The 13533-nt window shown below is 37.7% G+C and overlaps 1 protein-coding gene across 5 annotated transcripts in view; it reads left to right on the forward strand.

Annotated features, from left to right (window-relative positions):
- Nucleotides 1–13533, forward strand: part of KIF13B (kinesin family member 13B) — a 168480-nt gene that overhangs the window by 105348 nt on the left and 49599 nt on the right. For all 5 annotated transcript variants that reach the window (XM_015585075.2, XM_015585078.2, XM_015585077.2 and 2 more), the window contains exons 25-32: nt 2962–3108; nt 3713–3742; nt 5132–5231; nt 5796–5922; nt 6682–6737; nt 8376–8500; nt 9816–9992; nt 12799–12891. In XM_015585075.2, the coding sequence (XP_015440561.1) occupies nt 2962–3108; nt 3713–3742; nt 5132–5231; nt 5796–5922; nt 6682–6737; nt 8376–8500; nt 9816–9992; nt 12799–12891 (855 nt within the window). The remainder of the gene's footprint in view (nt 1–2961; nt 3109–3712; nt 3743–5131; nt 5232–5795; nt 5923–6681; nt 6738–8375; nt 8501–9815; nt 9993–12798; nt 12892–13533) is intronic.

Below are 13533 nucleotides of genomic sequence, written 5' to 3' on the forward strand. Positions count from 1 at the left end.
GGCAAGTGATGGGGAAAGGGTGCAAAGCTTCCATGCCTTTTCCTGGCACACCACTCTTCTCAAATCTCCACATGTTCAACTTCAAAGCTCTCTGAACCCAGTCCTTTTGGGTTTTTATAACAGCTTCATAATACAGGCTTGAGTGCTTAAATCACTGGCTGTTGACAATTGGTTCAACCTCCAACTCTTCTCTTCTCTCCTGAGGTTAGGGTATAGGTGGGAAAATTCCAGCCCACTAACCACCTGGTGGGCTCTCTTGGTAACCAGCTCCCATTCTTAGATGTGGTCCCAAAGTGGCCTGATTAACATAACAAAAGACACCGTAACTTTTTATCACTCAGGAAATTCCAAGAGTTTTAGGAGCTCTCTGCCAGGAACTGAGGACAAAGACCAAATATTTTTTTATGATACCACAGGAGGTGTAAGATAAATGCAGCTAGGTAGATATGAATACCTGCCAGAATTCAATATGGCAGAGAAATATGTGAGAATCGTCACTCAACTCCAGGCAGATGACAATCTGGAAAGTGTCTGTGCTGACAACTAACGATGAGAGAGAATATCTTGATAGAATTTACATAATAGATTTGGAAATACTCTTTTTGCTCTACTTTAATTCAACATTTAGTGGAGTAGTGCATCCTATGATAGTTTCTATATTTTAGAACAATAGTAAAATATTAGAATAGCTCTAGAAAATGAATGTTGAAATCATTCAAAGCAAAATATGAGAAAAAGTTAAAGGAAAAAGAAAATGTGCTTAAATATTTCAGTTCCTGAATGTTTTTGTAGGGGGAGGATGATAAGCACTTATTCTGTGACCCCAGAAGATGAATTTTAGCAAATTCATTCACATATGGTCAAGGAACTAAAAGCAAAAGGAAATTAGTTTAAATTATAGCATGAGATACACACACATAAAAGAGGATTCTTAAGGTTCTGAAAAACATCTTTTTCTGAACATCTGTTAAAACTATATATATCGTTTTTGGATGCCTTAGAAATTCATCTCCTGGAAAGTAAGACCAGATAATTTTCTGTGGTTTAGTGTAAATTGAATATTTAAGTATTTGTCATATTTCTGACAACCTTTGCTACCTAAGTGTTCAAAGAAATGTTGGGTTTATTGGGAAAGACCTTTTTGAGGGATGTTTCTTAACCTGGATGTTGAAAGAATTATGCAAAGGCTAGAAAGGATTTTTATATCTAAAGATGCAGAGGTTAGAATTAGGTAAGTTTAGGTAGAAAGTAACATGTAGGAAGAGCTGGAGAGCAGTAACGGGAGACGTTATAGAAGCACATGGCAGTTAGGTCATAGAAGGCCTGGATGGTAGACTCATTGAATTCAATATACTTCAAAATTGGAACCTATTGTTCTTGAATAGGAAAAGTGACAGAGGAAAACTGATTAGGTTAACCATAAAATTTCTTATTTTGTAGTTAAAAAATGGTCAAATATCAGTAGTTACAAGAAGTTCAATCTAATCATTTAAGTATACTCTTCAAAGCTTTTTCTATGGAACATTAAGCTATTCTTGCATCTTCCCCCTGCTTTTCTTCCTTGAATCCTCCCCAGAATATATGTATTTCACATTTCACATTTGGACACACGTTTAAAATAGGCCACTTTCTGTCTTAGGCAAAATAAATAAACAAAAGTAGCTAATTGAAATGATTAAACTATTTTAAACAATTAAAATGTTTTCTTAGGTACTCTTTCCAGAAAATATCTGATGCGCAGTCCTTGGAAAGTATTAAATCAAAAGACATCTGTAGTCCATCGTTTCCAGTCTAGTTTGATAGGATAAATCGCTGCCTAAGTTGATTTTTCTGATAATGTCAAGCATTAGAATTAGAATGTGATGGAAGAGGGAGAATAACTGATTTGAAATTATATCTTCAAACTCCATTTTTCAGATTCTATTTTATATTTCTAGAATTTATAAACCAATTTTGAAGTCAGTAATTTGGAACGACTGGGATTTAAAAAATATTACTTTATTATAAATATACAGAGTCACACAGTATTTATTCTGAAAATGTGCTTAAGAAGGAATAGGTTCTTTCTGATCAATTCTTTATTTTGCTGCTTGGTTTCAAATTATTTGGGGATTAGAGCAGTGAATCCAGAATAGTAGTAATCATTCTAATTTCTACTCTAATTGCTTATTTTTTAAAGTAGATGATACTATATATGCTGGGTTTGGTGATCTGCTCGTTTTTTTTAAAGTATGGTTAACATCTGTCACCATACTCTTTAGCTTAAAACAGTATGTATATTTTTCTACAGCTGTATTTTAATGACTGCAATATTTTATATATACTAAAGTTTAATCAGTTATTAATAATAATTTGTAAATAGTTTCTTGTCCTTCTTAACATTGTTTTATAATTCTTTATCTATGTACATGACTATTTACTTAGACCAGATTCCTAGAAAGTTGAATTTCTGGGTCAAGGGAAACCTATATTTTTAAGGCAAATTGCTCTGCAGAAAGCTTTACCAATTTATATATTCCCACCAATAGTGTATGTAATTGTCTGTTTCATAAACTTTGGGCAGTATTGGAAATTGCCTTTTTAAAAGATAATTGCTAGTTTAATACGTGAAAATAAATATGTATCATGCTTATTTTAATCTATACTTTGATTATTAGTAAGTTGAACATTTTTTATTGTCTAGCTATTTGTGTTTCTTTTGTTACAATGTTTTAATGCTCATTTTTATTGAAAAAATACATAAAACACATATTCGTTCTATGTCTTTCTACTTGCTTAAAAGGTAAATAATTTTTCTCATTAGTTTTTCAATTTGTAGTTTACTATTTAACATTTAAGCTATAATGACAGTGTCTCCAAGTTAAACACTTGTCCCAGCATCAGCCTGTAGGGGTCTCTCTAAACCAAATTTTTGTGACTCAAACTGATTTTAAGAAACTCTTAAAATTGTCTGTGATGCAGGGGCAGTCCCGGCGAGTCCAAGTGGAGGTGAAGTCTGTGCAGGAATCTGGGACTTTACCACTGATGGAAGAATGTATATTGTCTGTTGGCATTGGATGTGTAAAAGTTAGAGCACTCAGATCCCCCAAGACACAGGAGACCTTTCATGTAAGTTTCTGTGCCTTTTCTGTTCTTGTTGAAAGACCCAAACAGACAAGAGTCTTTCAGAACCTGCCTTCCACAAACAATTCTTTCAGTATTTCTTTTGTTTTCCTTTGATGACTTTTTCCCCCTTCTCTGTATTTGCATTTGCATGGAATCACAACACCCGACTGTTGGTTTTGCCCTGATACATGGCAAACTGAGAGTTAAAACATCAGCCTCCTGAAACTCCTCGGTGCCTACTAGTGATTAACCTCCTCCGTCTCCCACCCCTCCGCAGAAACCCCCTACTGGCTTGTAAAGACTATTTGCTGGCAGGTGTTTGATTTCCCCTGGGGTGTGGGACTGTAAACCCAGCAGGGAACGTATTGTACTGGTTCCCGAAAAGGTCAAATGAGTGTTCTTCACTTTGCTCTGAGAAGCTCAAGGTTTTACTCTAACTTCCTGAAAAATGATGAAACCAAGAGTGAGGGTGAGTGTAGGTGGGAGTCATTAAACAGTATATTCATAAATTAGAAAATAGAAAGTATGGGAAAAGATTCACGTTGTTTATTATACCCTGATTCTTGGATAATTGTTTCGGTTCTGCATAATATATTTTTTCTTTTAGGAGGAAGAGGAGGACATGGACAGCTACCAGGTAATGAAATGCCTGTTAGCCTCATAAAATAAGCCTGATGAAAGATTCAAGTATTGCTTTTTCAAATTAAAATAGAGTAGGGAACTAGTATTTCATAGACCATAAAGTAAAATCTCTTTTTTGTAGGAAATCATTTCTGACTGCTCTCGTTTTCCGAACCTGGAGCTCCCCATCCAGTTCCCTACCCATCAAGTTCTTCACATTCTCTTTCTTGCTTTTCCTGTCCCTGAGTGGAGTCACCCACTCCTTTCCCTGAAAGAAATGTCTCATACTGAGCTTCAGGCAAGCCATACCCCCTAGGTATTTCCTTATTTTAAGCCAGGTCTTTTTTTCTCCACTTTATGGAGTAATACAGGTTTGATTTTACACCCCCTCCCCCTCTGCCCCTTTTCCTAATCTGCAAGATTGTGTTTATGTCTGTTAAGTTTTATCTCGTTGGTCCTGTTAGGACTCTTAGAGCTCTTTGGATCCTGATTATGTCATCCAGTGTAGTCACTCTCCTGGTTTTGCATCATTCTAATTTGATAAAGATGTCTGCCTTCCTATAAGTCACTGATAAAAATATTGTATCAGAGAGGGTTAAATACAAAGTCCTATGGTGCAACAGTAGAGACTTCTTTTAAGCTGACATTATTTCATTAATCACTATTCTTTGGATGTGCTATTTCAGTCATTTCTGATTTCATTCAAATAGATTCATTTCACATTTCTCCATCTTGTCCACAAGAATGTCATGAGCTATTTGGTTAAGTGCTTTAGTGAAATCCAGATACACACCATATCCACAGCATTCCACTGATCCACCTAGTCTTGTAACTTTATTACAAAAGGAAATGAGGTAAGATTAGTGTACAGTCAGGTGTTGACTGGTAAATTGTTCATCAGTTGATAATGCCCCCATCCCTTCCCACCACTAAAATAAAACTCTACCAGAACAAAGAAGAGAAGCATTTACATGCTGTTTGTTCAGACTAGTGAAACATGTTGAAGGCTGTAGTGACGAAATTTGAAGAATTCTTATGATAGTTCTAAGGGATATAAATTTAGATTATTGAGCAGTATCTATGATTTTCATTCAGCAGAGACCTCATGGAATATCTTAGTTGCTGGTGCCAGAGTTCTGCCTTTTGAGCCAAAAGAAGTAAAACGGGTTCTGTATATCAGAGAATGCCTTTTCAGAGATGGTCTTACCCTAGAACAATAATGCTTTCATTTCTGAAAGCCTCTGTTCTCATTAACGGTTATAATCAACTATTGGTTGTAGTAAAGACGTTAATGTATAATGCTTTGCATTTTCAAAGCATATTAGAGTTAAGTAAGGTAGAGCCTTGGTTTCAGATATATTGTCTTGACGTTATATTTACTGTCATTTCCCTTGTTTTCTTCCAGGATCGGGATTTAGAGAGACTGCGTAGAAAATGGCTAAATGCATTAACAAAACGTCAGGAGTACTTAGATCACCAACTGCAAAAGCTTGTCAGTAAACATGGTAGGAAAAGCAAGTTGAATACTTCCCTCCCCCCAAGTTAGTGCATAATTAATCCCTATTTGCAGCCACATAAATTAAAAGTAGATGAACACATCAGTAATGAGGTTGGCAAGAGCATAGGGGTATTACTTATTTGTGTCATATCCTTTCAGAAGAACATTTATCTAGTTGTAATGTTGTCTGTGCAGAGGTTCCCCCAGCCCCAACAAAGAGAAAATACAGTAAACAGAGTAAACATTGTCCCTCAAAAATAACTTAAGTAAGATGCTAAATTCTAGATTTCTTGTCCAAAAGCACTTGAATCCGCTGACTCTGAAAGAAGTCATTCATGTGCTCTTCCCCTGTAAGCTTTCCATGATGGCCTCTCTGTAAAGAGTACACCGACCTCTCTAGCTTATTGTTTTTTATTGTGAATTTTCTATCACTTGTTAGGGAAGTAATAAGTTTCTAGCGAACCCTCATCAACCAATAAGTGAAATATAAGCAAATCTTGTCTTTACACAGGAGAAAAGTGTAAGTAGCAAGTGAGATATCTGTATTTGACCTTCATTCCTGATGTTCCAGATAAAACAGAGGATGATGCTGACCGTGAAGCTCAACTTCTAGAGATGAGGCTGACGCTGACTGAGGAGAGGAACGCGGTCATGGTCCCCTCTGCGGGCAGTGGCATTCCAGGGGCTCCAGCAGAGTGGTAAGAATGCCGCTGTGTGTCTTCTGAAGTTCCAAATGCTCACCAACCGACTGTTGTCTGTATGAATTTGCCTGCGCTTCAGTTAATGGAAGACTCATTACAGCATATGGGAAAAAGTTGTTTGAATTAGAGGAAGTGTTAAATTTTTTCATGAGTTGGAATAACTATAGCCCAAAACTGTGTTTTATTAAATAATATTGTTATTGGCCCAAGCAATTAAGATTTCTGAGAATCTAAATCAATATTTAGTACCAGTGCACTTAGCATTTAAAAAGAATAGTTAATATGTTAATTACTTGGGTCATTCCCTTAAAAGACCATTCGGTCATCATAAAATTGCATCTCCAGGAGTTTTTGGTTTTGGTGCTGGCTAAAACTGTACTGTCAGCAAATGTTCGGTGCTGCTTTATAGAAATTGAAAATAGTAAATTAAGCCATATGGGCTTCTTAGGTATATAATTTTATAAGAAAATAACTTTAAACAAGGGAGCTGCATTTATAAACAGGTATATATGTCTTATAAGACTGAGTTTTAGTTTCAGTGCATTTGATAATTACACACGAGTGCACCAGCGAAAAGAAGCAGCACTTACAGTCAGTCTTTGTGGCATCTCTGATATGAAATTATAGCAAACCCAATAGCAGAGTTATTGGCTTGACCTGCAGTAGCTCTGAATGTGTATTAAGGCCGTATCCCGAAGTACATGCTGCTGAGAATGTCTGCTTTATTTGAGATGCTATTTGTTCATTATATTTTAGGACCCCAGTTCCTGGGATGGAAACACACATTCCTGTTATATTCCTTGACTTAAATGGTAAGTTATGAGGTGCCTTCTGAAGTCTTAACTCTGATGACTTGGTGTCCGGATAATACCTAGATTCTAACAAAGTGTGCAGGTAGGCAGTTCTGTACGCCTAAGGTTAGGGTCCATTTTATGTGTGCCAAGAGACTCTTGAGAAAGAATGAACTTTCTGTAAGAATTCTATTTCTGTAACAGTAATATGTATGTTTCATCATGGTTGTCCTCACCTTTCATTCTGCAACCCATACTGCTGTGCGCGTGCTTTGTTCTTTCATCATTTTCGGATGGTAGTAATGTTTTCATGTGTTTAAAGTATTTTCTTTCATTCTTAGGAAAAGACTTTCCTCTGGAAAGGACTAATAACTAGTGATTGCTTATGTAGCATGTTTCATTTTATCTGGTGTTTTCTTAGCTTTATCTAAGAAATTTCTCACTTTTTCTTTGACTTTTCGTGCCATTCATCCCCACATTACCTATTTTTAAAATAACTGTCATATTTTTTTCCTGACTTTTTCCCCCTCATGTAAAATATTTTGGATGTGACTACATCTTACATATACTCTGCGTGAGGAGGGAAAATAAAAATGAAAAGGTAGATTAAAGAGCTAAAAATAAGTTAAAAGCCAGCAGTTAATTCCAAAAACATCTGCAGAAGAACCATATATTAAAATTAACCATCCTAAATGGATAAGATTGGTTGTCCTCAGGGGTTTTCTTCCATCTAGCTGGAAGAGAGTTATAATATCTGAAGTATTTAGCATCTTGAGCTACTTAGCTTATTTAGACACATGGAAGATTTTTATATGGACACAGAGTTAGGAAATAATACTTTGCCGCTTTCACTGTCCACCCGATGGGGTTTAATGTATTGCCACTGTACGCTCTCCTGTCTTACTCTCTTGAGCCTTGGAGACTGAGGATGACTCTGGCTTAGTTTTATGTTGGATTCTGGATCAGTGAAAGGGGTGTGTGTGTGTGTGTGTGTGTGTGTGTGCGCGCGCACACACACAAGAAAATGGAAAAGAATAAGCTTAAAGAAGACCTGTTAGTATAGATATTCCTGGATGTGATCAGGACCTTATTCAGTCTTATTCTCATTCTTGGTCCACCCAAAGCCCACATACTAGAAAAGCTATTTTTGAGGTCTACTCACAAGCTTATGTTGGACGGGGAGCAGGGTGGGGGCAGGCTTGGAACTGAATAATTAAAGGGCCACCGGCGCATCTCTCCAGTTTCTAGTTCCTGTAGCCAATTGATTCTTTAGTTGAATTTAACTGTCGGGTAATTGGAATCACTCTCACTCTTGTTTCTTCAGTGCACTAAGAGATAGGAAATTTGGGTTACAATCTTTTCATTAATGTTTATGGGCTGACCTTGAGTAACCTCTTGGGTATCTTAGCTTCAGTTGCCTTCCATGTAAAATAAGGCATAAAGGTAGGAGATTGGGTTAAGATAAGCTCTTGAGGCACTTTCCAGCTCTGATACCTGTGAACTGTTTGATGGTCATCATCCATGTCATGTAAGATTTTAGAGCCCAAAACAAATGAAATTTGAGGCAAAAGAATTTAACACTAAGCACATTGAAATTTAACTGGTAGGTGTTATCCTTTAAAATGATCTCTGTATTTAATGGAACTTCTTTGCTTTTAGCTGATGATTTCAGCTCTCAGGATAATCTTGATGACCCAGAAGCTGGTGGGTGGGATGCTACCCTTACGGGGGAAGAAGAAGACGAGTTCTTTGAACTGCAGATTGTAAAACAGCATGATGGAGAGGTAAATAAAGCACAACTCAGGAGGATTGGATGAAAAATAGTTTCTTTAACCTTTCCCTGAGCCTTTTGAAAGAGAGAAGTCATCATTTCAAAACTTATATTTCTCAAGAAACATAAATGAAAACTTTCATTATGACTTCCAGAAAGAATGGAACCACTTCCAGAAGGCGTGGACCATCAGATTATGTCTGTTTACTGTCTTACTTCCTCTCCTGGTAAAGGTTCTCTGTTAGTATTCATAGTTTAGATCAGCAGTGGTCCACTCTCTTGGGAAATGCTACTGAATGCATAGAGGTATAATGACACCATGCTTGCAATTTGCTTTGAAATTCTTCGGTAAAGACTTTTTTAAAAGGGGGGGGGCGGAAATAGGTGAAGCCAGTGTGGCAAAAAATAATGTTCGAATCTGAGTGATGAGTATACAATGGAAACTTATTTTTTAATTTTGAGTATATTGGAAAAATTTTTAAAGATTTTTAAAGGAAAGCTGATAATGATGCTTTGAAGGGCACATTACTTAGCAGTGTGCCTAAGTTGCAAAACCTGAATCAAACAGTGGGAAAACAATCAGACAAACCCAACTGTGGCACACTGTGAAACAGAGGGCCTGTACCCTTTTTTAGTAAGTCAGTGTCATGAGCTGTAAAGAAAGGTCGGGGAACTATTCCAGATTAAAGTGGACTAAAGGGACATGAGAACTAAATGCAATTTGTGATCTTAGATCAAAACAGTTAAAAAATTGAATATGGACTCTATATTATAGAATAGTATTGTATCGATATTAAATCTCCTGAATATGATAATTGCCCTATGGTTAAGTCAGAGAATATCCTTGCTCTTAGAAGATACTTGCTGAAGTATTTAGGGAGATAGAGTTATGTGTCTGTAACTTACTCTAAAGAGATTCAGGAAAGAAAAAATTCAGCAAAACGCCCCCACAATAATATACTGTGTGCGTATGTGTTGAGAGAAAGTAGCAAAAGGAAAAGTGGCAAATGTTAACAGTTGATGAATCTAGATAAAAGATATGCAGAGTTCATTATACTGAATTTGCATTTTTTTAATTTTTTATGTTCGAGCATTTTTCAGAATAATTTAAAAGCCAGCCAGCCAGCCAGGAACATTCTGCTCTCCACTTCCCAGACTAGGGTGAGGCAGGCCACGTCCTCATGTCGCACAGCCTCTCAGGGTAGCTCTAGTAGAGCTGCATTCATGACTGGTGTGTGCCACTTCAGCGCAAGCCAAGATGTTTCCTCGTGAGGCTTTTTGTTTTTAGAAAGAGAAGGAAAAGTATGTTCTTTCTTTCTTCTCTGCAGGTGAAAGCGGAAGCCTCTTGGGACTCTGCAGTACACAATTGTCCTCAGCTCAGTAGAGGCACACCTGCAGATGAGCGAGTGTTTCTGATTGTGCGGGTGACGGTCCAGCTCAGCCATCCGGCTGACATGCAGCTAGTATTACGCAAACGAATTTGTGTCAATGTTCATGGTAGGCAGGTGAGTCATTAATTCTGTCTGAAGAAATGACTTTAACCACAGGTCCGACACGACGGCAGGGCTGTGGAATGATTGCTCTGGCCTCCTGTCCCAACAGGCTCTGTGAAGCATCAGGCTTTTCTTTTCAAGGTGACTGTCCCTGTCCTGTAACCGTGCTTGCTTCAGTCCTGGAACATGTCATCTTGACTTCTTCCTAGACCGTATTCAGTTGTTACACTGAATCTTTCTTACTGTATTTTCACGAATTACAGCCATTCTTTCGGGTGCCACAGAGAGAGCCCTGTCAAGGTGAAGTTCACTGTTTTTGGTTTTGACTTTTCATCTGGGTCCTACAAGATGACAATGTTCACTGCAGTTAGCTCTCGTTTGCTTCTTACTCTTCACTTTCAATACCTTTCTTTTCTTTCAGTCATCTCTGCTAATTCACTGATAAATTTGGAACGTATGCTCTGTTAAGGCTTGGGATAAAAAGATGAGTAAGAAAGGTCTGTGTCCTTAAAAAGCCAGTGTCCATCGGCATATGTAGATGTATAAAGAGGGACTCTTTTCTGTAGTGATAGTGCTGTAATGCAGGTGCTCGTCACCCGCTAGAAGATTGCAGGTCAGAGATTGGAGAGTTCGGGCCGAGGAAGTCAGGGCAGGCTTCAGAGAGCACGGCAGCTTGTGAGCTGCTCTTTCACACACAGGGAAGTTTGGCAGGCAGAAAGGAGTCGTTGGCTGTTGCATGGAGAGGAGGAAATAAGGTGCAGAGGTAGTGAGGGTGGAAAGGGCGTGGCAGGCTTGGGGACCTTCAGGAGCATAGCGTGACTGTGCGTGCTGCAGAGGCCAAGGCTGTGGCTGTCAACATAGTTGCAGCTAGATTATGAAGGACCTTGTGCCCTGTGAAGAGGTTTACTAGAAAACTTCTAGGTAAAGATGTGAACCATTTCTGTTATTGGTTTTGCAAATATAGAATTTGGGAGGTTGATTCTAGGGATTTTTTTAAACTATCTGTACTCACTTTTTGGAGGCCTTCTCAATACACTGACTAAAACCAAGACAGAGGAAAATAAATCTTTTCATTTAAAAGAGCACAGTCATGGTTGACAGAGTCCTAGATGTAATCTCCACCCCTAAAAATTAATCTTTAGTTCTAAATGTCACACTGATATCAATCTTTGAAATGAAGACTGGCGGTAATGCTGTTAAAATTGCAGCTCTTTAGCTTGGCAATCCAACATCAATAAAATCCAGGTCACCGGGTTAGCCAGAGATGTGTGTGGTGTGTCTCCCATTCACTCTTCTCCCAGTCTCCTTTTTCTCGGAAGTCTTTAAGGAATTGAAAAAGACATGTTGCTCCTGGGGAGCGTTTTGAAAAGTTATTTGCTATTTCAGAACTTGAGGTTCTGGTTGCCAGGCACTGAGGCTGACCTGGTACAACTGGCCTTACCCAGGCACTGAGCCTGTCCTGGTACCAGCGCCATGGAATTTTTAACAGAACAGGTGCATTGTGGAGTTACCAAGTTTCTTCTGCTTTTTTGTTTTGTTTTTATTTTTATTTTTATTTTTTTCATTTGTTGTTATAGAGACAAGGAGTTGCTGCATTTCCCTCCATTGAAATGATTTGAAAGTATCATAGTATCAAATTGATACTGAATGAAATGTTAGTATTTTAGGGCATGGCAGTTTCCCTCCCAGTTTCAGATAATTCTAAAAATGACTTTTTTATAGCAAGAACAGGGACTGCGTTCTGATCCTAATACATGCAAGTCAGCTTCAGTAATTCTATCCAAATAGAAGACAAGAAAGGGTGATAGCAACAGCGCCCCGCCCCTCCACCCGGCCGCCCACCCCCTCTACACACACACTGAAAATAAGCTGTAGCTGCACTTGGACCAGCGTGACTGGCACTGGCTCAACACTGCAAGGCTCAAGTCGAGGGCGAAGGGATGAAATAAATGGTCTCTTTTCATTCTAAGAGGCTAAAATCGTTTTTTAAATTAACTAAAGATTATTGAATAGGAAAGAAATTATTAAATAGTTTGTGAAAATATGTATTTCTGAGACCAAACAGCTTGATTTTTCTGTTTTCTCTGGGCGTTTTTACGTATTTCCTGCTTTCCTCTTGCATGGAGAAAAAGGTTCAGTGTTAGTTTAATATTCTTTCCTCTTATCTGTATTCACCAATTATATTCTGCCCTCATCCCTGCTCTCTTCAACCTCTACAGGATGTTCAGTCTTAGCAGCATCTTCAAATGAGTCATCTATGCATTAATTCAACAGTTCAATTCTTAACTGTGCAAAGAGCACAGTCAGCATAAACAATGACCATGCACTCTTAAATCATTCTTCATAACGATCCTGCTTTGGTCAAGAATTTAATGCCTAAACTTGTCAATATTCATGGTACAAGATGTCCATCGTGCTGCAAAACAAACAACAAAAAAGTGTAAGAGTCACCAGTCCTTGCTTACATCTTAGTTAGAAGGTCATTTCATTGTGCAGGAGTCAACAGCCTTATCGCTGTAGACTTTAAGCAGAGTCGAACCAGATGCCTAGTGTCAGTTCCCAGAGTTGGGGGTCTGTGCTTTTCACATATAGGACCTGTCACCCGCTGCACACCTTTGGATACACAGGTGTCTAAAATTGGTTTTATGCACTAAGACGAACCTGTATTTAGTGATTTGGATTCCAGCTTGTTTATATTGAAATATGCTCTGTTTTTCTTTGGTTAGAGTGAATGCAGGGTCCTTTATGCTGTCTCTCTGTTAATGTAAACTCGGTTTTTGAGGTGGGAAACTGTATCTTCTGTTTTGTTTTTTTCTAGGGTTTTGCTCAGAGTCTCCTAAAAAAGATGTCTCATCGAAGTTCTATTCCTGGCTGTGGAGTGACTTTTGAAATTGTCTCCAATATTCCAGAGGTGAAGGATCATATATAATTTGAATTTACTGAAAATAAACATGTAATTAGAGCTAACAGCTAACTCCCTGAAAAGTCACCTACCCAAGAAATATGTATTAAATGGAAATGTATATTTAGGGAAATGCTATAGATTTATAGAGACATTTCCTAATCCTAACTTGACTCATAGTAAAATGTACTTATGGCTTTAAAGTTTCTGGTTTTAGTATTTTGCTAAAGAACATTCTCTTGAGAAGCAAATCAACACCTTTTCACTCAGAAGATGAAGAAGAACAAAAGGTACAAACTTCCAGTTACAAAATAAATGAAGTCACAGGGATGTAATGTACAGCACAGGGAATATAATCAATAATGTTGTAATAACTTTGAATGGTGACAGATTGTTACTAGACTTATTGTGGTGATCACATTGTAAGTTATATAAATGCCAAATCACTATGTTGTACACCTGAAACTAATCTAATGTCGTATGTCAACTATACTTTAATAAATAATAAATTTTAAAAAAAAAGTAAAAGAGATAATAGTATCGTAATCCTCAAAGCTAGGCAACATGGCATAGCGTAGAGATTTAGGGTTTCATTTTGGAGTCAAACAGAAATCTTGTTTCTTTCACCAATAACTGAAGTGAACTTGCTTA

The sequence above is a fragment of the Pteropus alecto genome, unplaced genomic scaffold (genome assembly GCF_000325575.1).
Source record: "Pteropus alecto unplaced genomic scaffold, ASM32557v1 scaffold50, whole genome shotgun sequence".
Classification (NCBI taxonomy): domain Eukaryota; kingdom Metazoa; phylum Chordata; class Mammalia; order Chiroptera; family Pteropodidae; genus Pteropus; species Pteropus alecto.